Source organism: Budorcas taxicolor, chromosome 7 (assembly GCF_023091745.1).
Source record: "Budorcas taxicolor isolate Tak-1 chromosome 7, Takin1.1, whole genome shotgun sequence".
In the NCBI taxonomy this organism is placed as follows: Eukaryota; Metazoa; Chordata; class Mammalia; order Artiodactyla; family Bovidae; genus Budorcas; species Budorcas taxicolor.
This window is the reverse complement of record NC_068916.1, coordinates 30,586,899-30,612,308: the sequence shown is the minus strand read 5'-3', so window position 1 is coordinate 30,612,308 and position 25,410 is coordinate 30,586,899. Positions and strand designations below refer to the sequence as shown.

General features: G+C 41.4%; 1 protein-coding gene across 1 annotated transcript in view; it reads left to right on the top strand.

The window, feature by feature from the left end:
- Window positions 1–25,410, top strand: part of PRDM6 (PR/SET domain 6) — a 109,374-nt gene that overhangs the window by 50,020 nt on the left and 33,944 nt on the right. Inside the window, exon 3 of the mRNA XM_052644221.1 lies at window positions 23,528–23,655. Coding sequence (XP_052500181.1) covers window positions 23,528–23,655 — 128 coding nt within the window. The remainder of the gene's footprint in view (window positions 1–23,527; window positions 23,656–25,410) is intronic.

Below are 25,410 nucleotides of genomic sequence, written 5' to 3'. Positions count from 1 at the left end.
ATTAAAGTCATTTTAAAATGGGACATCAGGTAGGTAAGGGTATAGATATTGTAAAGATAAAGCAAAAACCATTAATGTGCAAGCTGAGGTCTGGGAAATCCTGCTTTTCCATATCAGTTTCAGACACTGAACTCTGTGACAGCTCACATGATTTTCTATGGTCTAAGATCTTTTTTTTTTTTTTCAAATTCATGAGTATATGCCCAAAGAGAATTTTTTTTAGACCTGAGGAGTTTTTCCTATTCTAATAAGTTAAAAAGTGAATAAATGGATATTGGTTAATCATATGACATCCTGTTCTAGAATCTTAAGTGCAGAGGGAAGCAGTGGTCATTGGCAGTGGCACTGAGCAGAGGGAAGTGTGAGATGCACTTTAGAGGAAAAAGGCAGATATGAAAACCCAAATGTCAGGAATGGTTCTGATAGTGGGTTATCTTATCACAGGCAGATGTGCATTTACCCATTCATGTTCCACACGATGGTGATGCACCCTTGTCATCTCTTCTCTGTAGCTGTGTGCACACACAGGTAAACCCTCTTTCACACAGTAACTGTAGTTTTGCAATGGCATGAATACTTTGAATTTGTTTCATTCAGGCTATCCTTTAGGGCTCTGCTAAAGTCGAGCATTCTAAGGAAAACTAGTAAAGTTTTTACTAGTCAAACAAAATCACCCTATAACTCTTATACATTCAGTTATTTATATATCACATTTTTTGAAACAAAGCAGACATAAGTAGAATGTTCAAGAGTTGGGCATATTAGACAACAAATGCTTGGTTTTGTTTCAGTTGTTTGTGCTCTTTGTGGATTGTTTTTGAAAGCATGGAGGGAAGCTGTTGGAAATGTCAGTCAAACTCATGGAGAGGAATGACAGGTCCCTTACCCACCCTTGACTTTGTTTTTTTTTTACTTTTTCTTTTATATTGAGGTATGGTCGACTAACAACGTGCTCATAGTTTTGGCTGTACAGCAGAGTGATTCAGTTATACGTGTTTCTATTCTTTTTCAAATTCTTTTCCTGTTTAGGTTGTTTCAGTACTGCACAGAGTTCCTTGTGCCATATAGTACGTCCTTGTTGGTTATCTATTTTAAATATACCAGTGTGTACATACCCATCCCAAACACCCTAACCATCCCTCCCCACCAACCTTTCCTCCCGGTAACCATAAATTTGTTTTCTAAGTCTGTGAATCTGTTTTGTAAATAAGCTCGTTTGGGTAATTTTTTAAAAAAGATTCTGTATAGAAGTGAGATCATGCAATATTACTCTGTCTGGCTTACTCAGTGTAACAAGCTCTGGGTCCGTCCATGTTGCTTCAGCCACCCTCATTAAGCACCATCTCTCTCTCTCCATGAAAGTATACTTGGTCATTTGTTAAATGAATGAAATTTTAATATTAAAAAGGGAGTTCTGTGACCAAAAAATGGGGAAGTTTCTTATTATCTTTCCAACTAGGGAGCTAGTCTGGCTCAAATCAGCTTTAAAGCATAACTTGGAATCTTGGTAGATTCTGAAAGCCAGTTCTTTTTTAGGTGATCTGTGATCTCCTCATGTGGATGATTCAGAAGCACAGCCAGTCATTTAGAGATTATATATAGTGAAAGTCAGCTTTTGCTGTGGTGTTAAAATTAGCATACATTTTGGAGTAATTTCTTTCGTGCATAGTCTGGGATGGTGATCTTGAGAGAGAGGAGGATACAGGACAGTGTGGGCCATGGGGTCCTTTCCCTCTTGCAAAGGTCTTTGGAGAGTCAGTTCCTTACTGGTATATGCTGAGCCCATCCTTGGGGACACAGGCTTCCCTCAGTGTAGACTCTGGTGACTTATTTCTATAAAGTCACCGTGTCTACTGTTTTGATTCCATTGACTGATCCAACCAATGTTTAAAATGTGGACATTGAGGGACTTTGGGTTTATTCCAGGGTCAGAGTTGGATTGAAAGAGGGCAGAGATTCTGAAACCCCTTGCTCAGTGAGTTGAACAAGAGAGAGAAGAGCATGAGGGCTGGGCTGAGTAATGGGGGAGGATGACCCGGAGCGGGGAAGGATGGGTGGCAAAAAGGATGCTGCAGGAATGGCCTCCATTTAATGTAAATGTTTTTGTAATTTGTTTGTGAAAAGATGCTGACAGAATTGTAGCCTTTAGTTCAAACAGCAGTGATCCCTGCATTTGATTTTTGTTTTTTTAGTAAAAGAGCTGTGTAATTCGTAGTACAGTTTATATCAAGCTGTTCAAAACATATCCTAAGCACAGTTGCAAGCTCATAGATTTCCTAACTGATGTCAGAATTTCAGATCATAATTATAATTATCATTTTCATGCTTATGAAAAAAATGGATTAAGTTCTAAGTTATAAGGACACCTTTAATGTAAAATTATCTGTGCTTGGCCAAATCAGCTTGCCTGTATTTTCTTTCACAAAACATTTGGTCTCAATTGTAGATTTCTTTCTTAAAAAATAGGTCAGAAAAAGTTCAAAATGACATGATGGAATATATATTTGTTTGGAAAAATGATCTGGTTATTGCCATGGCAGCTATATTAAATTTTTAGGGTTATGTGATATAGTTTTTATATTAATACCATCTTTGAAATTTATTGGCATGATGTAACAGCTTCAATGGTCACATTACATCCTTGAAAGCAAAAATGTACGGACTAGTCAAGATTTATGCAGTTTCTAAGCAGGACAAAATTATTCAACTTAAAGGAAAAATATACATGTGTTGAATTTTAATTATACCATTTAGAATATGATGTGTGTTGAATTCATGACAAGAGAAATATAAAGATGGTTTATAGAAAAGAGTCTTAAATAATGACACATATCTTGGTAAGATTATTTAATTTTGCTTTCTAAAGAAAGCAAAGGTCACAAGCAGGCGTTATGAATGAGAGAATCTTTGTTTTCAGTCTTCCCTCTGGTGTGTGAAATTGTTAAATATATTTACTCTTGCTGGGAGTCTGGTTTATAAATGGTTTACTGATCAAGAGAAGGCTGCTGCAGCTGCTAAGCTGCTTCAGTCATGTCCGACCCTGTGCGACCCATAGACGGCAGCCCACCAGGCTCCCCCGTCCCTGAGATTCTCCAGGCAAGAACACTGGAGTGGGTTGCCATTTCCTTCTCCAATGCATGAAAGTGAAAAGTGTAAGTGAAGTCGCTCGGTCATGTCAAACTCTTAGCGACCGCATGACTGCAGCCTACCAGGCTCCTCCATCCATGGGATTTTCCAGGCAAGAGTACTGGAGCAGATTGCCATTGCCTTCTCCACAAGAGAAGGCAAGTTGTTAATTATTAAATAAATTATAGTTATAGGTATTATTGTTTCTAATGTTTTTATTGAACAATTATTTCATCAGTCACATTCCCTTCCCCCTTTAAATTGAACCTCAGATTCTAATGTTAAATTTTTTTTCAAATGAAGTCAATAAGTTTTTAGGGTTAATATGGTAGTTGTTACAAGGGTAATTATGGAAACTAAATATTTCTATTGAGATAGAGAAAAAAATAAAGTCTGTGACTCTTCTTGTGATTATACTTCCTTGGTTTTATAAGCCAGTTTTGAGTAATTATTTTATCAGGAGTTGCTTGGGGGCCATTCATGCAGCCCATAGGTTGCAAGAATTTAACCTCCTTTATGAGGCTGGTGGCTCAGCTGGTAAAGAATCCCGGCTGCAATGCAGGAGACCTGGGTTTGATCCCTGGGTTGGGAAGATCCCCTGGAGAAGGGAAAGGCTACCCACTCCAATATTCTGGCCTGGAGAATTCCATGGACTGTTTAGTCCATGGGGTCGCAAAGAGTCGGACACAACTGAGTGACTTTCACCTCACCTTTGAGTAATTATATCCCAAGCTCAGAACTGTTCTGTAAAATAAATATATCAAATTCTGATTCTTTTGAGGATATAGTAGTAGTAGTATTTTCCCCCTTTAAACTATTATTTTAACCTAAAAAGAAATGTGGTTCAATAAAATGAGATAAAACTGAAATTATGTGGAAATATATTTTCAAGTTGAAATGTGCCTCAGTTAATATTTTAAACATTGAGTACTTTGGCATTTATATTTTTGATTAAAAATAGTTGTATAGAGGTTTTTCAGAATTTGTTCTTCTTTGGTGGTCTTTGTATTTAAGATTATGGGGACACTGAGCTATGGAAAAAGAAAGTTTAATTTTTCTAATAGTTATCTTTTGTAGCTGCATGCCCGCCACTATTCTCAGCCCTTGTTTTATGCCTTATTTTTCTCAACCCTAGCACAGCCTGTTATTCTCTTTTTACACATGAGAAAATGAACTTGGGAATATTAAGCAGTTTGCTCAGAGGCACCCACAGCTTAGAGTCACACAGCTGAGGTTTGATTCCTGCTATGCCCAAATCCATTGAGTACCGCAGCACCCTGGAGTTGAAAATTCTCTATCATTTTCTTCTGTAATTAGTTTTTCAGCAATACTGAAGTAGAGGAAAATTTTTTTGGAAAGGAAAATGTAAATCCATCAGTTAAAAAGCAACAATAATGGTGCTATTAACATTTAGGGTTTTCTTAGTGGCATAGTGGTAAAGAATCTGCCTGCCAATGAAGGAGACACAAAAGAAGCTGGTTCAATCTCTGGGTTGGAAATATCCTCTCAAGGAGGGCATGGCAACCCGTTCCAGTATTCTTGCCTGGAACATTCCATGACAGAGGAGCCTGGTGGGCTAATAGTCCATGGGGTTGCAAAGAGTTGGACACTACTGAGCAAAGCATAGCAGCAGTGATGCTATTTATTGAGCACTTACTATGTTTCATGCACTTATATGAATCATCTCATTTCATCCTCACAAAACCCTTTTGCAGTTGCATTAACATCTTCCTCATCTTACAAATGAGATACGTGTTTTGCTTAGGATGATGACACAGCTCCTAATTGCTGAATCCAAGACTCAGACCCAGCCTGTCTGACTGTGTTCCATGACTGTGTCTCCTTTTCATTGAAATCTGAATGTAACCATTACATATCTACATAATTGAATTCATTTTCAATTACATGCTATTTAAAAATATATCAACTGTTGAGTTTACTCTTGACTTAGTTCTGTTCTGCAGCTTGGTAGGTATGAATTATAATTAAATTTGTACCGATCTAATGAAAAAGTATGTGACTTATAGTTATTCTAAGCATGCCCCCCCACCCCGTAATTGGACATCGGAATATTTTTATAGGTACTCAAAATTGTTGTTATGGCTTTTATCCTTCTGGGTTCCAGCAACCAAGTTTTTATATTTAAAACATATTTACATAGTCATCAATTATAGGGTCATATAAGTTGATCTGGATGACCCCCCAAATTATCTAATTTAATATCCATACTTCACGTTGGAGGACTTACAAAGTCAGGTTAAGTGACTTAGTACTGGCTAAGCAGAGTTAGAATCCAGGATTCCTATTTTGTAGCTCATGTACCAATGAATTAATTAGGAAGTACAAAGGCATAAGCCTGAGGAAGGTAAACAATGCCTTAATTTATAAAAACGTCACCATTTACAAAGCAAGTGGTTCTACCAGGTGAGTTGATTTAGTGTGACAGTATACTTTCCTTTTAGCAGTAAAAAATGGTGGCATCAGTGTTTGATCAAAGCTGAAAAGAAACACTTTAGAGTATTAATAACCATTGACTCACTAAATCCAGAATGTTTAATGTCCACCGAGCTGAAACACTCAGCTGTCCAGTGTAATCTGGCCCACATGCTCTCTAAGCTAAAAATATCTGTCTTATGAAATAAACCAACCAAAGGGTTACTATTCCAGTTTACTTTTCTAGTGGTCATGAAAATGTGGTCAGAAATTTAGGCAAAACCAATACAACAAAACGCAGTTGCAATCAAATATAAAATCAAAGTCCAGTAAAGGGGTCACAGGAAACTCAGGGTCCTTGGTTTCAGAGAAGAGGAAATGAGAATGAGATCAGATAATTCAGAGACCCATAGAAGCCTATCGGTCTTTAAAGAGAGCCTCATCAGAAGTATATAAAACACCTCAAGGACTCTAGCTCATCATCCGCAGATGGGTCTCATCTTTTCTTCATTCAGTACTCTCCTATCTGAATGTGTAGAATTCTGGCAGTAGTTCTGTGTGTGTGGGTGTGGGGGGGTGTGTGTGTGTGTGTGTAAACACACCCCATTTGAGACTCCAGTAAATCTGCAGACTTTCTTCCCAGAAGATTACTCACATGCTCATCCATCATTTTCTTGAGATTCAAGGTGTTTGTAGCCTTGCCTGGAACTTCACTATGCACCCTGGTGTGAAAGATATCTTTCCGTTCTTTCCTTTCAGCTCACAGATGCTTCCTGTGGAAAGAAAGGAATCCCGAATCTTGTCTAAAACGAAGCATGCATGTTCTAACAATGTGATAATTAGGTGGTTGCTTTGCTTTGGGTGTTGACATACGTCACACCCCCACTAGCCAGAGGATTTGCAAACCTGGGGCCCTAGACGTCCAGGTTTACTCCATCTCTTGATTGGATTTCCGGGGAATCCTGCCGTAAGGACTTGACTGCCTCACCAGGAACACAGGACTGTCTCCTGGGGGGAAAGCAGTGCACCTCAGTGCCGGCTGCAAGCTTGCCAGCCCTTTGACCTAACTCTGTAAAAGGAGCTTTATTAACAAGCCCTAAAGAAGGCTTGACAGACATGGGCTACTTCCATTTTTCTGAGGTCCTTGATACATGGAAAAATGAAAAAAATGCTGAAACAGGGTTACAAAAACAGTGGTATACTTTAAAATGTTTAACTTTAGCAACTTAATGCTTTTAATACCAGCAACATATAATTGTGCTATTCATAAGTTAATTACAAGATTTATAAAAATGTTAATTTATGACTCACTTCAGGCAGTGTGGTCTGGTCAAAGGACCTGAGTTCAGAGAGTGCAAAGGCTGCTTCCTTTTAATCCTGTGGGTCTGTCTCTGTGATTGTATGTGTAACTTCATTTGGAAATAACTTCAGAGGTCTCAATTTGAGGCTGTTTACATAAGTGAGGCAGAATGGCCCTGTTGGCACCCCCTGAAGGGGATCTGCAGGGAACTCTTCTGCAGGAGTAGCTGGGGTTGCCTGCTGACCTTCTCCTCCGAGCCCCCACCCTTCGCAAGACGCCTGTGCCCTTGACTGGAGCTACAGCAGTACAGTCAGTGGCCTTACCCTGCCTCTCTTCTGAGGATCAAAATGGACTGTCTGTGCCATGCCAGGGTTCCAGGGATGGTCATCTGTTCTCCCCAGGATGACTTCAGCCCTTATTATGGTACTTCAAATTCCTTTCTGAGGGCAGACCCCCTTCTAAGCCTCACTTGAAGATGAAGTTCTGGATGCAAATATTCCTTCTGGAGCAGCACCTTGACCTGCATTCACTAGGTGTAAATCTCAGCTTCTGGGAACCTGATGAGGGCAACACTGGGCCCAGGAGAGAGGGCTGGAAGCATGATGGAAGGTAGAAAAAGTGCCACCTTAAGGAAAGACTCTGGGCTTCCCCAGCGGCTCAGATGGTAAAGGGTCTGCCTGCAATGCAGGAGAACTGTGTTCAATCCCTGGGTCAGAAAGATCTACTGGAGAAGGGAATGGCTATCCACACCAGTATTCTTGCCTGAAGAGCTCCATGGACAGAGGAACCTGGTGGGCTGCAGTCCATGGGGTTGCAAAGAGTCAAGGGATAGTAACAGTGACCCCCAGCTAGGGGTAGATTTGGGGAGTGGGATGGGAGTAGGGGCCAACAGCAGAAAGTTAGGTATCTGCCAGGTTCTGAGTAACTTCTGGCCTTGCTGTTGACTGAAGTCTCTATCCAGCTGCTTTTCACTGACCTTAGCTCTGCAGAGACATTTAGGCATTTTTAAAGGAACTTAAATGTTCTTACCAAAAAAAAAAAAAGTAGATGACGTGATGAATGTGTGTTAAGTAACTAGATGGGGAGGAAATCCTTTCACAGTATATATCAAGTTACCACCATGTACACTTCAAGTATCTTACAATTTTATTTATCAGTTTTACCTCGGGAAAACTGAAATTTAAACAAGAAACAAAAAACTAGGGGAAATATAATAAAAGTAGTGTCAGTTTTTTTTTAAGGGCTTCCCTGGTGGCTCAGATGGTAAAGAATCTGACTCCCAATCAGGAGACCTGAGTTTGATCCTTGGGTTGGGAAGATTCCCTGGAGAAGGAAATGGCAACCCAGTCCAGTATTCTTTCCATGGAGAGAGTAGCCTCACCGGGGGCTACAGTCCATGGGGTCCCAAAGAGTTGCACACAACTGAACTATGGATCAAATCGTGAAATCGTGAGTGTCCATTTTAACTAGTGAGGAAAAGCAGCCCTTTTTGGAAATGCTGCTTTCCTTAAAATTTTTTTCCGGAATATTCAGCTCTGCCTAAGATGTGTGGACCTGCCCGGAGGGCAGAGTGACATGGTCCAGCCATTAGTGCTTGGGTACCTAGAAGGTATCAGTATCCTTCTAATTGTCCATCTATTTATCCAACCAGCCATCTCCTCAACCACCCATCCATCCACCCACCAAACCAACTAACCAACAGACATTGATTAAACTGAGCTCTCTATTAACCACTAGGGAATTAATAGCCAACATGACAGATTTTATCTTTGTCCTCATTGAGGTTATAGCCTAGCAGATTTTAATTAAACATTTGTATAATGCTGCCTTCACAGTCCACAAGTTGTTTAAACAACTGAGATGACTTAAAGAGCTTTAGCTTTAGCTCTTTAAGTCCTCATGTCTTTTTTACATTGTAAAAAATTGCAATGGATTACTCTTCCTACACTTATGAACCCCATTGTAGACATCGAATGTGCAAAGACTGGATAGGAAAATCTACAGATAGTCATGCCAGGATGAATGTCTTCTGATTTGTTTAAGTGTTTATTTCTTCTGCATGCTGTGCTGTGATCACTCAGTTGTGTCAGACTCTTTGCAATGCTGTGGACCATATCCTGCCAGGCTCCTCTGTCCATGGGGATTCTCCAGGCAAGAATACTGGAGTGGGTTGCCATCGTCCTTCAGGGGATCTTCCCAGCCCAAGGATCGAATCTGCATCTCCTGAATTGGCAGATTATTTACCACAGTGCCGCATGTATCTCTCCTATTGAATGGTAAATTGCTTGAGGATAGGGCCTGGGTCTTCAGTTTTTTTAAAACCTGCACTAAGCACAGTGGCTGGCGCATAGTAGATACTTTCTAAATGTTTGTTAAAGGAATGCCGTCTGGGGAGTCAGAAGTCTCATATCAAGGCTCACCACTGCTGCTATGATATTCTGTTCTTGGCTGCATCATCTCCTGGGTCTTGATGGGGAGGAGCTCTATGGAAACCAATGTGTGCATTCAGTCCTCTGCACAACTATGCAAACCTTCCTTCAAGAAGAATGGTTCCAAGAAGCCAAAATTCATCCCTCTACCATGTTTCTTGCTCCAGGACAAACCTGGAATTTCACTCAGGTTTTCCTGCAAGCAGTTACTTGTTCAGTTGCTCAGTCGTGTCTAACTCTTTGTGACTCCATGGACTGCAGCATGCCAGGCTTCCCTGTCCATCACTATCTATCTCCTGGAGTTTCTCAAACTCATGTCCATTGAGTCAGTAATGCCATCCAACCATCTCATCCTCTGTTTCCCCCTTCTCCTCCTGCCTTCAGTCTCTCCCAGCATCAGAGTCTTTTCCAATGAGTCAGTTCTTCACATCAGATGGCCAAAGTTTTGGAGCTTCAGCTTCGGCATCAGCCCTTCCAATGAATATGCAGGGTTGATTTCCTTTAGGATTGACTGGTTTGATCTCCTTGCAGTCCAAGGGACTCCCAAGAGTCTTTTCCAACTTGGGAAAACAGCAAACTCCTCTCAGGACCACCTGGTCTAGGCCTGTGTTAGCCTCCACACTCTCACTTTCTTGAGAGCCCTGAATCTAGGGTTTATTTTGTTTCCTGGTTTCTCCTGTGATCCAGGGCATGATGGTGTAAATTAGGAATTGAGGGCATGTTTGGTACTGTCCCAACTTGACGTAAGGAATGTCACCTAAATTTTTTAAGATCTGAAAATATGTTTTCTACCCTCTACAGATGGTCACTTTCCCCTTAATAAAGCATGTCTGACAATCACACTTTATTGGTGTGGCTAGGAAGAAAATGTCGTAGACTTGAGAAAACATAATAATTTAGAGAGTGACACATTTCAGAGAAGAAATAAAGCCGTAGGCTACTTTGAAAAGAAGTAAAAAACCATAGGAAACCATGATTTCATTGGAACAAACATTCTGCGTTTTCAGAAAGTTTTTACTTAAAAAAAGAGGGTGACCTCTAGGGCATGGTACATGTGTGTCTATACATTCGTGGAAGTAGCCTCTTTCTGATTTTTTAGGGATATTCTCTTTGCAAACACTCCCCACTTAGTACCTTGTAAGTTTTTAATACAGTTGCTAATATAGCAGTTTGTACATAGGCTTTGGTCAGGCTACTTCTTGCAAAGCATAGCTACCATGCTGAAGTATAAAATCACTAACCATTTTCATCAAGGTCTAAAGGTCCATAGTATCATACCTAGTGGAATTTTTAAACCAGAAATTTCTACTGCAATAAGGGTTAAATAGCACCCCGCGAGATCCCGTATGGAGAATTCAAGTGCTTGCCACAGTGCGTTCACTACTGTGTTCTTTTATAGCTTTGAAGCATAGAACTAGTCAGTACACTGTCAGAGATAATTTGCACATCCCAGAAGTTTACATTGGTAATAATCTAGGATTATTTTAACAAAATAATGGTCCCCTTTCCTGTTTGGTAGATAACTAAAGCTTTGTTTTTCCAAGTATGTTCATTCAAATTTCCCTGTGGTTTAATTTTCCAAAATTGATGCTTTCTCATATGGAATACATTATTATTATTATTTTTAAATCTACCTCTCATGGATTGGATAAAGGATGGTGAGTGCTGTGCGTGTTCACTAGTCAGAGTCTGAGATCAGTATATCTCTGAGGCTCAGTGCTGAGATCTGGTTCCACCGATTCTTTTTCTTCTCAGCAAAAGTGAAAATGCGAAAGGAAAGAAGGGCCAGAATGAGAGGGTGGCTGGAAACTGCAGTGTTTTACTAGTTCATCTCAGTAGATGGAGAAAAACGTGGTAATGCTGTGAGCTGCCCTTTGTTTATAACACACACAATTCATGGCAGCAGTCTTTACAGGCTTCTCTGGTGGCTTAGACGGTAAAGCGTCTGTCTGTAATGCAGGAGACCTGGGTTCGATCCCTGGGTCGGGAAGATTCCCTGGAGAAGGAAACAGCAACCCACTCCAGTACTCTTGCCTAGAAAATCCCATGGACAGAGGAGCTTGGTGCAGGCTACTGCCCATGGGGTCACAAAGAGTCGGGCACGACTGAGCGACTTCACTTCACGTCAATGGCATTTAGCAAATATGAGAAGATACAAGCTTTCTTGATTACTTAGATCTAAATGTTTATTCAAGCTTCCCTGAGAGCTTTTCTTCATTTATACAGAGTTCTCTCCACTGGACAAATGTCCATTTTTAAGTGTGGACTCAGTGTATATGAAACAAGTTTTCACAGCATCCAAATTCATTTCATTTGGTCAGGACTTCTTGGTGAATTTAATGAAAACTGGATTTTTAAAAACTGAGTTGAAGCCGTATTTAAATGGGTGGCTTATATCAAAAAATTTTACAGTTTGTGAAAGACATTAGTGCTGATACAAAAAAAGAAAAGGAATGCAAAACAAATTGCCACTTGAAAATATTTCCAAGACTGTTCTTAGCAGTATAGGATTAGCACGATTTTCCTTTTCAGTGTCGATGTTGTATGGACACTGGAGACAGTTGTACACTGTGGATGTGACTGCTGTGACGAAGGAGAAGGGAAGAGATATAGGTTTGCAGCCGAGCCTGAGGATGGCACCAAGCCAGTGCCCTGAAAAATGGCAAACATGTCACAGCTAACAGCTGGACGCAGAAATATTTCCCTTTAATTTGGATGGATAAAATTTTTTTCACAGCAGGGCACTCTCAGAAGAGGACAACATCAAAGGGGGTGGGTCTCTGCAGTCAGACATCAGCTGGCTCCAGGATGGAGCAAAATGAATGAACTGTCAGGACTTTTCCAGCGTGCAGGCTTCTGCCAAGTGAAAAGTTGAAGGTTCAGTGGCTTGTTCGGATCACAGACAAAGTCCTGATAATGCAAGTCTGATTCCCCCAAGTCTTCCCTCCGATCAGCAGACAGGATGTCTGAAGAAGCTTCTGGGTTGATGGATGACAGACTTTGTATGGATGACCACTGCTGTCCTCGGAGATAAGGGAGATTCGCCAAGGGCTCAGCGGCTCTCCGGAGCTCTCAGTCTCTGTGCTGGAATCCCCAGTCACCCACTCTCCTCTGCCAGCCTGCAGCCCAGCAGCCACTGCCCCAGAGTGGCTGAAACACCCATTTCATCTCTTCCCATGCCCAGCTCTCTGAGGCAGACTTCACAAATACCACCGCTGGTGTTTTATGGTTTATTAACACTTTTCAACTGTTTTTCTGATTACCATATTTCAGTCTTGACTTATATGTTAGTATTATCTGCAAACTCAACATAAACCTCTAATGATTTTCTAATATTTCTGGAACTTGATGAATGTGAATTGACAAAGTACAGTATATAGCTTTATATCAGCATTACTGAAAATACGGCAACGGTGTATATAACCATTACTCATTTCTTTTATGGGGCATTTATTACTTGACCTTTGAAACCTCAACTCAAAACCTTGGCATTCCAATGTACTCCAAACCAGAAGGAGAGGGAAGAGTTTTCTTATGAAAAATAGCAATGAAACAACTTAATTCTAATGGAGAGAAAAATTATTGAAATAAAAAAACCTGTAGTATTACATATTTGAGAAAAAAGTGGGAAAACTGAACACAAATAAATCCGGTCACACTAGCCAGTATTTGCTTTAAGGAAGAATCTTTCATTTTAAAATGTGTATCTTCCTCCACAGATTTATACCCTAGCCATTTTTTGATGGTCCTTGTCATAGCACATGGTCAGCAGAAGAGAGTGGTGTCTTTATCCACTGCATGCTTGCTTTGTGTAAATTTGACTAATGGGTTAAGTAATTCTCGCTAAATTGGCGTTTTCTCTGAAGGACAGGAGTTTGTTTTATAAATGACGTTGTTAATTATTATGAACATGTTTTATGGCCCTCATTCTTACATATTAAGGGTTTTAGGCACTTTTAATGAAAGAGTTCTACTAGCTCTCCTTGATAGGACGAATGGGATGCTATGAAAGTAATAGTCACATGGTGGCCTATGAATCAGGAAAATTTCCTCCTTGTCACACAGAGCTGCTGTGTGACTGTGGGCAACTCATTTCGCCTTTCTCAGCCCAAAGTTTCAGACCTGTAAAATGGAATAACTGCTCCGGTCTACCTTCTAGGTCAGTTATAAGGATCAATGAAGGTTGGGAAAGTACTTTATAAACCAAATACCACCCGGATGCGTATGACCGGGTCATCAGCTGCTGTTCTTTCTTTGTGTTTAGGTGGTGGCAGATGCTTCACTCCTTTGAGAGTATTGCTTTGTGGTCTCTATTCTCAAGCTGGATTTAGCTGGAGTTGAGAGTTTACAAGTAAAAAGGTTAGGAGACCACAGTGGTGTGGTCCTTGCTGTCCTCTTCTCTGGGTTAGGAAGCAGTGCCCAGAAGCCACGGCTGATGATGCTCCCTGTTGATCTGATTCCCCAGGCTGCCATCCACAAATGTCCTCTGCCCCTCATCCAGGTACATTTGACTGCACAGACAGCTCATATACCTGGACCTTGTTCAAGGTTCATGTACATATGAGATACTGTGAGTTGGGGCCTCTTCTGGCTAGAAATGTCAGTGTCTTCGGAAGTCAAGCAGTCCTATATGGTAGATATTGTTCAGTAAGAGGGCTGAAGCCACAGCGAATTAAAACACTTCTTCGCGGGCGATGGTCCCACGGGTTGCAAAGAGTCAGACACGACTGAGTGAGCACAGACAACCTGTTAGTTACAGAAATGCTCCAGGAGTGCTCTTAAAGGTGTGGTAGGTACCTGTGTTTGTGTTAACTTTAGCAAATGGAAAATGTAGGACTGGAAAAATGCTTCCTTACTGTTTTTTTCTGGAGAGTATTCACATTTATCCAGCATTTTCAGTATTTTGTTTTATTTTTTGATAGATGCATCAGAGGAACAAAAACATAAATGACTGGCTTATTGCTACACCCCCTCTATGTTATTTCCAACTTTTTTTTCTCTCTCTCTTTGAACAAAAGTTGATTTCCTGATGTGTACAAAGCTTTGTGTAAGATACTGATGGGTAAAGGCTTAAAATATTTAAAATTCATTCCTGCCCTCAATGAGCTTGTAATCTTCTGGTCTTATAATCTTAGCAATAATGAGTTTCCAAACGCTGCACATATTATCCGGTAGTCACTGTCCATGAGCAGGTTAGTAGATGAAGCCTGGGCTGACATGTCCCATCTAATGTGATGGCCTCAGAATAGCTAATGCTTTTTGGACTCTTACTGTGTGCCCAGCACTGATTTAACTCCTTCATATATACTAGCTCATTTGATTTTCATATGAGCCCTATGACTGGGGCTGTCAGTAGCATCATTTTTTCAAAGAAGGTCTCACCTTCCTGAAGGTCTCACCTTCCTGAAGAGTTAAGTAACTGCCCAGAGTCACTTGGCCCACAGACATGAAGCTGTGACTGTAACTCACACACATTGGAGCTGACACCCACAGGCGTGCTCTTAACCTCTGCCCTCCACCCCCTCTCCACTTCCTATTGACTGGGGTGACTTCTAGTGCGTATTTTCATTAGTAATACTTTAGGAATTCCCCTCTAACAATTATAATATTAAAAGTAAAATCTTTTATTGAGCAATAAAGGTATTGGGTTTTTTAACTTTTCACAGTTCAGTCAGGAATTATTCTTGTGTAAATAGTTGCAAAACAGATTCTGACCTCTTATCTTCTGATACAAAGAAATCTCACAGTAAAACATTTTTATCTAGGCAAACAGGATAGTTTTCAATTGAGTTTCTCAAATTACTAATACACTTCATTATTGAAGCCCTCATTTTCTGAATTTAACAGAAAGATGGGGCCATCTAAGGTAGTGTGTGGAGAATAGGTAGAGAAGATCTGAGAAACCATCTTTGTGTCTATTCTTCCCTGGATTCTCCAAGTGCTGTGAGAGGACTTAAAACAGTGCTGGGTTCTCATGTCTAAACTGGGAAACTCTCTAAGACCTCTCCCCAACCCTTTTCTGTGGGCTTCCCTGGTGGCTCAGATGGTAAAGAATCTGACTGCAGTGTGGGAGACCTGGCTTGACCCCTGGCTTGGAAAGATCCCCGGGAGGAGGGCATGGCTACACACTGCAGTATTCTTGCCTGGAAAATCACTATGGACAGAAGAGCCTGGTGGGCTACAGTCCATGGAGTTTCAAAGAGTCGGACATGACTGAGCGACTAAGTACAGCACATGGACATAGACTCAACTGTTTATTACATTTTAATTATCTTATGAAAACCACCTTTGCATTTCATAGACTTGAAAGAACTGAAGTTCAAAAAGGTGTAATATTTTCTTTAAAAAGCCCTGGTTGTTAGTGCATAGAATAGTTTTAATTGCATTTAGTGGTGGTTTATTCTCAAGTTTTGAATAAAATCTGAGATCTTTAAGAAGCTATTTAATTATTGTGAGAATTCAGTTCACTTCAGCGTATTTTGAGTTCCTCCAATGTGTTAGGCCTTGTTTTAAATGTTTGGGTATAAAATATGCACCCACACCTCAGCTTTTTGGGGGGGAAGCTGAAGGCTACTGGTGTTTCAGCACATGACCAAATGCTGCTCTCTGGGGTCCTTGGCACAGGGACCTGCCACTGTGTGGAATCACAGGAGAGGGAGCCTGAGACATCTCCCTGCTCACTGAAAAGTGGCTAATCCTTTAAAATACAACCTTTGGATCTTTCCTTTTTCCTCTGTTTCATGCCAAGATTCAGAGAACCAGGTTCTGGGAGGAGTGGATTAATGTTTAAGTTATAATTTAAGTTTCTTTTGTTTAAGGTTCTTGGCTCTCTTTATTTGTCAGATTGAATGAGGTGTGAGGAGGCCTCATTGTGCCTCTGACTAGAGTCTGTTTGTTGAAGTCCCTGATTTCTGGGCTTCCTTGGTATCTCAGATGGTAGAGAATCTGCCTGCAGTGCAGGAGACCTGGGTTCAGTCCCTGGGTTGGGAAGATCCCCTGGAGAAGGGAATGGCTACTCGCATCAGTATTCTTGCCTGGAGAATCCTCATGGACAGACAAGCCTGTCAGGCTCTGGTCCATGGCATCACGAAGAGTTGGATACTACTGAGCAACTAACACAGCACTACACAACTAACTTCTGGAGGCCCCTTTTCTTATGTACATAATTGCTGCTGGGTTTTCTCGTGGTGTCAGTTCCAGCACCCACCGCGGATACCCTGCTCTTCATTGCTCAAGATCCTTTATACAAGCCGGACTAGTGCATTTGGCCCTGAGCCATCCTCCATGATCGGTTGAATCTGAGGGTGCAAGCTCTCGAGAGAAACTTCCGAGAACAAAACTGGCAAGAGAAACAAAAGCTGACTGTGAGCCGACGAGGTTAGAGCTGGTGCTCTCTTCCCTGTCTCATTTTCTGACCTCTGAATGTGGCTGAGGTGCTCAGTGGTCTAACAGAAGAAGGGGAAGCTCATCTGGCAGAGCAAGTGCTCTGTCGGCCGTTTTTCAAACAAGGTCCCCCCTTCCCTGCCAGCCCCTGGTGATGTCCCAGCGCCTGCATCAGAGAGCAAAGCTGAGGTTTGTTGAGGTGGTGGGGTGCTTCCTGATGAGCTCTCTTTGTGTCTGTTTTTAAAGTAGACCCAGCAACTTTTATCTGATTTTATAGTGTAATTACATTGATGACGTCTTTGAATTAAAATGGACCCCTTGCTTTAAAAGACTATTGAAAGCCCTTCTGGTAAAAGTAAATGAACACTCTGCTCTGCTCTCCCACTCTCTGGAAAACTATAGCACAAAATGCCTGCATCCCAGTCATATGATGGCTTCTGGGCTGCGAAGGAGTGATGGGCATTTGCAGTGTTTCCAGGCCATCAGATCAGATGGTTTTTCTTGAAAGTGCCCCCAGCTGTAGCAGATTGATTTTCAGGGGTAGCAAAAATTCCTTTACAGCAGAGTTTACCAACTTAGGTGCTTCATGAGGCTGAGCAGCTAAGTAAATGAGTGAAGTAAGGAACAGCCAAGAAGAGGGGAGGGGAGGGAGGATAGGGAAGGAGAAAAGCCCATGGCTGATCTCAGGGGGCCACTTTGAAAGCGACTTAAGTTTCTGTGGATTAGTCCCAGAGATTGAGGACCCACCTTCTGATTTTTTTCCTCAAGAAAAATTAAAAATTAGAATTTCCAAAATTCTAAAACACTTGTGGAAAAACAAAATTGGTCAAGCATTCAACCCAAGAGCCACCAGTTTACAGATCTTGTTTTAGAGATACAGATTGCTCAGAGCCACCAGTATACATAAATTTCTGTCATTCAGAAGACGGTTTTCCCGCTGTTAAGGTAAAATGGGCCCAAGTCAGTCACTGCTGCTGCTGCCGCTGCCGCTAAGTCGCTTCAGTCCTGTCCGACTCTGTGCGACCCCGTAGACGGCAGCCCACCAGGCTCCCCCGTCCCTGGGATTCTCCAGGCAAGAACACTGGAGTGGGCTGCCATTTCCTTCTCCAATGCATGCAAGTGAAAAGTGAAAGTGAAGTCGCTCAGTCGTGTCTGACTCTTAGCGACCCCATGGACTGCAGCCTACCAGGCTCCTCCGTCCATGGGATTTTCCAGGCAAGAGTACTGGAGAGAAGCCATTGGCTTCTCCTAGCTTACGCTATTTCTGTGATGATTATTGTTGTTAATGCAAGTTGGCAGCATTCATAAATGACAAAGCTGTGGATAAGCCGCTCATGACCAGTTTATTTAAGACACAACACTGGTGCGGTTTTCACTCATGTTCTCATTTTTTAAAAATTTATTTATTTTTGGCTGCACCGGGTCTTTGTTGCTATGCAGGCTTTTCTCTAATGGTGCTAGGCAGGGGCTACTCTCTAGTTGCAGTGTTTGGGTTTCTCATTGCAGTGGCTTCTCTTGTTATGGAGCACAGGCTCTAGGCTCATGGGCTCAGAGCTGTACTTCCCAAGCTCTAGAGCACAGGCTTAAGAGTTGTGGCGCACAGGCTGGCTTGCTCCTAGGCATGTGGGATCTTCCCTGATCAGGGATCAAATCCATGTCTCTCTTGCCTGGAAAATCCCATGGATGGAGGAGCCTCGTGGGCTGCAGTCCATGGGGTCGCTGAGGGTCGGACACGACTGAGCGACTTCGCTTTCTTTTCACTTTCATGAATTGGAGAAGGAAATAGCAACCCACTCCAGTGTTCTTGCCTGGAGAATCCCAGGGATGGGGGAGCCTGGTGGGCTGCCGTCTATGGGGTCGCACAGAGTCGGACACGATTGAAGAGACTTAGCAGCAGCACTGGCAGACAGCTTCTTTACCACTGGGCCACCAGGAAAGCCCTGCTGTTCTCATTCAAAGTGGTTTAGTGTTCTAGGAGTAAGATTGTAGCAAAGAGTGCAGTTCCCTGATCTTCAGGATTGCAATGAAGTCTTTCACATCGTGGTTTTCAGTTAATGGCATGCGTGGTTTATAATGAGTGACAGTTTGTGTGATCATTATCTCAACCACATGTGTGGCATTTCAGTAGATATTATTGGTTTGTAAACTATAAAAATATCCTTAAAAAGGTAAGAATGAGCTCTCCTCTTATCTTTCTCCTCCTGTTGATACAGGATAAAAGAAAAAGTACAGACCACAACCAGGGGTTTTAAAATAGCAACAAAGCAATCAGAAAGGTAATCAGTGGGTGCATATTACTGAGAGTTTCCCAGGAGGATAACACAGATAGTTTCTAACTTTGGGTAAGATAATCTCCTCTATTTTAACAACCCATTCAAAACTTGATGTACATGGAAATAGATGACTAGACTTTTCACTTATTGTTTCACTTTGATTTAAAAAATCAGAATAAGTTCAAAGTATAATATATAAATGCCAAAAAAGAGAATGTTAACACTTTGACATACTTGCTTCAGAAACTTTTTTTTTTTTTTAAAGAAAAAGCATTTCAGATATATGTGTGTTCCCTTTGTTATCCTTCCATCCCCTTCTTTCCCAAGGCCAGGACTCTGATGAAGTTAATGGTGAATCCTCCCAGCATGTTTGTTATAAACAGATATATACAGATAGATAGACATATTGCTATCTGTATAATACAGTATACACTATTTTAAAATATACAATTGCGTTATTTTGTATATTTTGAAATGTTAACAAATGATATCATATGCATTAATCTGCAACTGATTTTCTCAATCAACATTATGTTTTTGATGTTTTGATCTATATCAACTAGATCTTAATACAAACAGGTTTTGTTCATTCATTTTAAGTGTTTAGTACTTTTTTGTTGAATAAATAAACCACAGTTAGTTTATTCTTCTGATGATGGATATTTCTCTTATTTATAATTATTTGCTGTTAAAAGTTGTGCTCCAGTGAATGACCTTGAACTTTTCTCCTTAGGCACATGTATCAGAATTGTATTGGAGTAGTTTCCTAGAAGTGAAATTGCTGAGTCACAGGAAATATGCATTGTCAAGTTTATTTCAACATTGCCAAAATGTTCTCCAATATGACTGTGCCATTTTACACTCCCTTTCAGCAATGCTAGGACTCACTTTGTAAAACAGATACGATTTCTCCGGTTTGGAGGGGTTCTCCTTGCAAAATTTAACCCTTGTCCTACCAAGTGTCCTGTGTGTTTCTTTACATGTGTTTCCCCTACCTCTAGCTTCCTTAGAAAAAAACAGAGCAAGTATAAAACTTTGGTGGTTCATATTCATTGAGAATAAAGTGTACAGTTTTCAGCAAAACTATGCTTGACTCAAGGATTCTTTCAAGGAATTTTTTTCCTAAATTTAACTCTTACTTTCATTCTTACCATTTGAACAAATTCAATTTCTGACCTCTTTGACATTTTCATTGGTCCTGAGGAGATTATCTAAACACTGTGTAAGATTTTTGATATTTTTCTTCTTATTTTAAATCTTTTGAAAGGTAATGAAAACAAAATAACTCTTGGTCTTGGGCATTAATAAATCTCCTCAAATTCCTTAACATTTTTAGACCTGTTAGGTATCTATCTTACAGTTACATTTTAGTGTCACACAAATGTAGATGTTGGTGCAGCCTCCAAGAACAACTTCTCGACCTTGAAATTGTTGCAGCGGCTCTAGACTGAAATCTGCTGAAGCATTTCCCCACTTGTGGTTGCTTGTCTCCCAGAAGGACGAATGTCAGCCCGTCTGGGTACAGGGACAGTGTCCTTGTATAGTTCCGATGCATGTGGAATTTTATCGCCCTCTTTTTAAAAAAATTCTTTTACTGAACTCTGAAATGAAAACAAAGTTGAGCTAATGATGGAGATTAATAACAACACTCAAACTGGGACACAGAACTTTTTTGAAAAGTTCCTCTTTAGCGCTTACATGTGGATGTCGTGGTTTTTCCAGTTTTATTCTACTTTTATTAGGAAAATGAACAGAAATAGGCATCACTGACTTCTGAGCCCTTGTTTCTTTTTCAAGAAACACAGTTTAAATGTTTAACAACACAAGCTAGAAAGGGCCCCAAGATGGCCTTGAGCCAAATGCAAAGGTCCGTGTTTTTGGCCAGCCTCCCTAAATAACTTCGGCTTGAGGTGCTGCCCATATTAGCATGATGGATCCCATTGAGGAAATCTCACATGCTGAGAATGTATGTTGTTATGACTTGACATTTTATGGCATTTATGAAACTCTTACTTTGGCAGGGGGGATAAAAGCAAATAATTAGATTTGGATTTTGAAAGATCCCTCTGGCTATACTTGAGAGACTAGGTTGGAAGGGCCTGAAGAAGCAGCAGGGAAATCTATCAAGGGACTTTTGTAGTCCTTCAGGCGAGAGAGGAAGCTGGTTCAGGTAGGATGGTGGTGGTGGAGAGGGAGAGATGGGTGCGTGTGAAAAAGTTTTAGGAGGCAAATTCAGCTGGATTTGGTGATGGCTGGGCTCTGGGTGCTAAGGGAAAGAACAGTGTCAAGCCTGAATGAGTTTCCTCATTTCTGATGGGGTGCACACTTACAGGATCTAACTTGGTAAGTGGGATTTTTGTCAAGTTTCATGTGAAACAGTGTAATACCGGTATCAGGCTGAAGCAAGGGAGGCTCAGCTTCATGCTGTGTGCTCAGTGTGTGATACTTTGGGGAAGCCTGACAAATAGCCATCTACTTTTCCTCAAAGCAAGTAGCATTTTCACCAGGCAGGCAAGAATTGTAGGATTCCTGTAATCACAATATACTTAGTTTAAGGAGGTTATTGCTGAAACAGTGTGGGAGAAAACACTTTTTTATACTCATTTTGGAGACTGACAGGCTAATGTCTGGTGTTCAGATGAGCTAACACTCGGCGTCACCCATGATGTGTAAACGTTAGAGAGTTTAACTTGCTGTTGAGGACATTGGCTGGAAGCATGAAGGAGAACTGCACTTCTCCAAGTGCTTCCTAAGTGTTTTCACCAGCAGCTGTCATGGAAGATGTGTTCGTGGGAGAAGGACAGGGCAGAGGGCTAGGTCCTCAACATTTTGGGCTCCATTATAGATAGATAGTGGTATTCAAAGAAGTGATGGCTTTGTACAGTGTCATATGGGCTGTTGACAGCAGACTCAAGGTTGAGACTTTGAGCTTTTGAACCAGTTTCCTAAAACAAAAATAAGAGCAACAAAATAAGTACCGTGTAATAATCTTACCTAAATATGACATCTATCATCAGGTTGCTTACAGAGCAGATGTATCTACCACATTAAATGCTCCCATTTCCTGCTATCATCCCCAAACTAGGAGTTTAAAGTCATGAATCTTAAATGTAATCTAGGGCTCTCTTCATTGTTCTCAGGCTACATTGATTATCAACTATAATCATTCTAGCCTGCTACCCAGTCATAGCTTCTCCAACCATTATATTGATTAGGTTGGCATCTCTTCTTTTATTTGTGGGGGTTAGTGGAAAGATTGGAGGTGAAGACAAATGAGTTCAAGAAAAGCCAAAAAAAAAAAATCAACTGTTTTAAAATGACTGACGATGACAAAAAGAACCGTCATCACTAAGTCCTTTGGCCCCCAGAATAGAAATGCTGAGCTAAATTAATATGAATGACCTTACTAATTTTAGGGCTAAAATGTAACCAGTGAGGCGCTCCAGGAGACTTGTTCTCTGTGTCTGTTTGGAAGAGAAAAGTGGACAGGCTGATTAGCAAGAATAAGAGACAGAATTTCTCAGAATGCTCTGCGGAACACAATCTTACTGCTGATTTTTCTTTAAAAGGCCCAGTTTTGCCATGGTCCTTCTGAGAACTGTGCCCCTTGCTTCCTGGCTGCCCCTAGGACTGAGGATGGTCTTCCAGAATTGCTGCCCATATGTAACTCCCCACCCCACCCTTCCAGATACCCCAGCCTCCAAGGTGCCCAGGGCTGGCCTGGTTTCTGGAAGTGGAGGCCGACTGTCTCTGCTGTTAGCCCTGATTTCAACATCCTGGGCTGGCCAGTTGTTTAGCAGAAGGTTTTTGGTCCCATGCTCATTGCCTGGGATTCCATTACCTTGGATGTGATCCTGAAAGAAAATCTGCTTGAGGTGACCTAAGGCAATAGTGATTAGACTGACCTCAGTTAAGACATTTTAAATCCATAGGAAACTTTTATTATTTTTTTCTTTCCCTTTGCGAGGGTCCCTCTTTTTTGATGACTCCTCTCCTAATAGTTTCAGGTCCTGACAGCTGAAGTCCTACATCTTCTGCGAGGTGAGAGTCCATTTCTTTCAATCCAAATCAGAGTCTAATTTTATCAATCTGAAACAGCTCTATAATGCGCCAACCCCTGCTAGGTGTCACCCGGCTTGTTGAGCCGACAGTCCCTGCCTCCCAGATGCCTTCAACCAGTTACGTGTTTGAGACGAGGGCCTCTCATGCGGATGTTCCAGCCATGTCAGCGTGGCCTCGCCTCTCAGCTTGCTTTGTTTATCCAGCAGCTCATTACTAAAGGGTAGCCTGTCAAAAAGAGGTTAAATATTCTTTGGGAAACATGGTCACTCACATCCTTGAGATGCCACAAATATGTTTAATAAAGGGAAGATTGGCTTGATAAGAAAAACGTGATTGACTTGCATCACCAGAAAATGTTTTTCTCCTGTTATTCTAGTTGAGTTTCCACAAGCATTCCTGAGCACTAGCAAACCTATGGGCAATAAATTGCTGCAGCCAACACATAAAGACACCAAGGGAAGCAGGGAAAATGATTGCTGATGATTCGTTCTAACTACTTGACCTTCTGACCTCTTCTCTAGATATATGACCAAGATGGGACACTACAGCACTTTATTGATGGTGGGGAACCTAGTAAGTCGAGCTGGATGAGGTATATCCGATGTGCAAGGCACTGCGGAGAACAGAATCTAACAGTAGTTCAGTACAGGTAAAGTATACCTTGATTTACCACTTACAAAGCCGAAGCCCTTTGCCTTGCATATATAAATTCAGGCTTGCTGCTAGTTTTGAAAAAATCCTGCAGAGTCCTGACGAACTCTGCAAGGGCTGGCAGGAATTTCTTTTTTTTTTTTTTTCTGCTAGTTTTGTGATATCTCTCTAGTTCTTGTAACAGTCATTTCTTGAGAATTCAGAAATAAGGATGCTAGGAGAAGGCCTTTTTCACTCACTGCACATGATAAAGTTACTTCCACATCATCATGTGAATGTTCACCATGGCCTGAGTGAGCCCAGCGAACTCACTGACTTGCAGTGATTTCCTCCCCAGCAGATGTGTCCACACACAAACAGGAGTTCACAGATTCAGCCCAGGTCACTTGCCTTCAGTCATCTTCGGTCTGGCTGTCTCTCAGAGGGAACAGTTTGAGTTGCACAAAGGCGTGGGAAATCAAGAAGTCTCAACCCTCCCCAGGCTGCTTTCCTAAAACCATTGTGCTCAGCAGCCTTGACTAAGTCGTAGTAACCTCTCCTGATCCCTTGAAAGATGCCAAAGCATTTCTGGTCCTGCGGCCATTCAGAGTATGTTTCAGGGGATGGGGTGGTTCCAGCGCACAGAAAAGGCACCAGTCCCTTGAGATATTTTGGCAAATCCCGAAGGTGAATGGAGATGAGGTGGAGCCTCCCCTATTTCCCAGAGTCTCATAGGGAGGCCTAGAGTGGGGGAGGAGAAGAAAAGCCAGTGGGATCCCAGATCCAAAGCCACACCTGCCTGATGCACCTGTTGGTCAAGCATTTCCATCAAGTATTAAAGGCTAGAGTGGCAACCCAAAGGCAAACACAGATCCCATAGGAAAAAAGCCCTGCTACGAAGCCTTCTTTTCTCAAAATCCCTCGAAAACATGTGCCATGTAAATATATGACCTCAGTTATAAACAGCCACGTTCCCTTTAGAATCAGAAGCAACTGTTTAACTTTATCAGGCACCACAGACACATCAAAGCAGGAGCCTTGCTCGGCAACTTGGAGTCCTGCCGATGACAATTTCTTTTCTTTTCTTTTCTTTTTAATTTTTAAAAATGAAGCCTTAAAAAAAAGAAGCAAACTTTATTCCCCTTATAGGTTAAAGGCTGCACAAATTTGGCTTGCTCTCCGAAGGCCTCCAAATTCAAAGGGAACATATTTGGACAGCATGTGACTCACTGCCTTGGTTTCCTAGGCAGTTATCTTTCATTACATAAGGGTTTATATGAACTTGCACACGATGGTATCTGGTTACAGTCTGTATATGGGCTTCACCCACCTTCCCTGCAGCTGCATCTCTGTTGTGAAGTTTTTATAAAACTCGGAGCTAGTAAAGTAGTAAAGATTGTGTTTGTCTACTCGGCAAGAGATAGTTTGGCTGGTTCCGTCACGGGCACCCTGGGAGCTCTTGAGAAGAGTTCTGACTTTGGGAAAATAAGAAACCCCTGCAAGAAAGGTGGGCATGAGAAAGTCGTTACCTTTCTGTCAATATTAAGTGGGTTTTATTGCGCCCCTTCCTTATGGTGCTTCCACACTGAATTCTCTCTGCCGATCTGTTTTCGATTACCTCAGATCTTTATAAAATGAACTACAAAAACACAATTTAAAAACTGGCATCCATCACCAGTGACCACGTCCAAGAGTAAGAAAATAGAAAAGTTGGACCCTGAAGAGCCAGCCTAATTTTTATTGTACATGAATGTCCTCTTCACAAAAAGTCAGC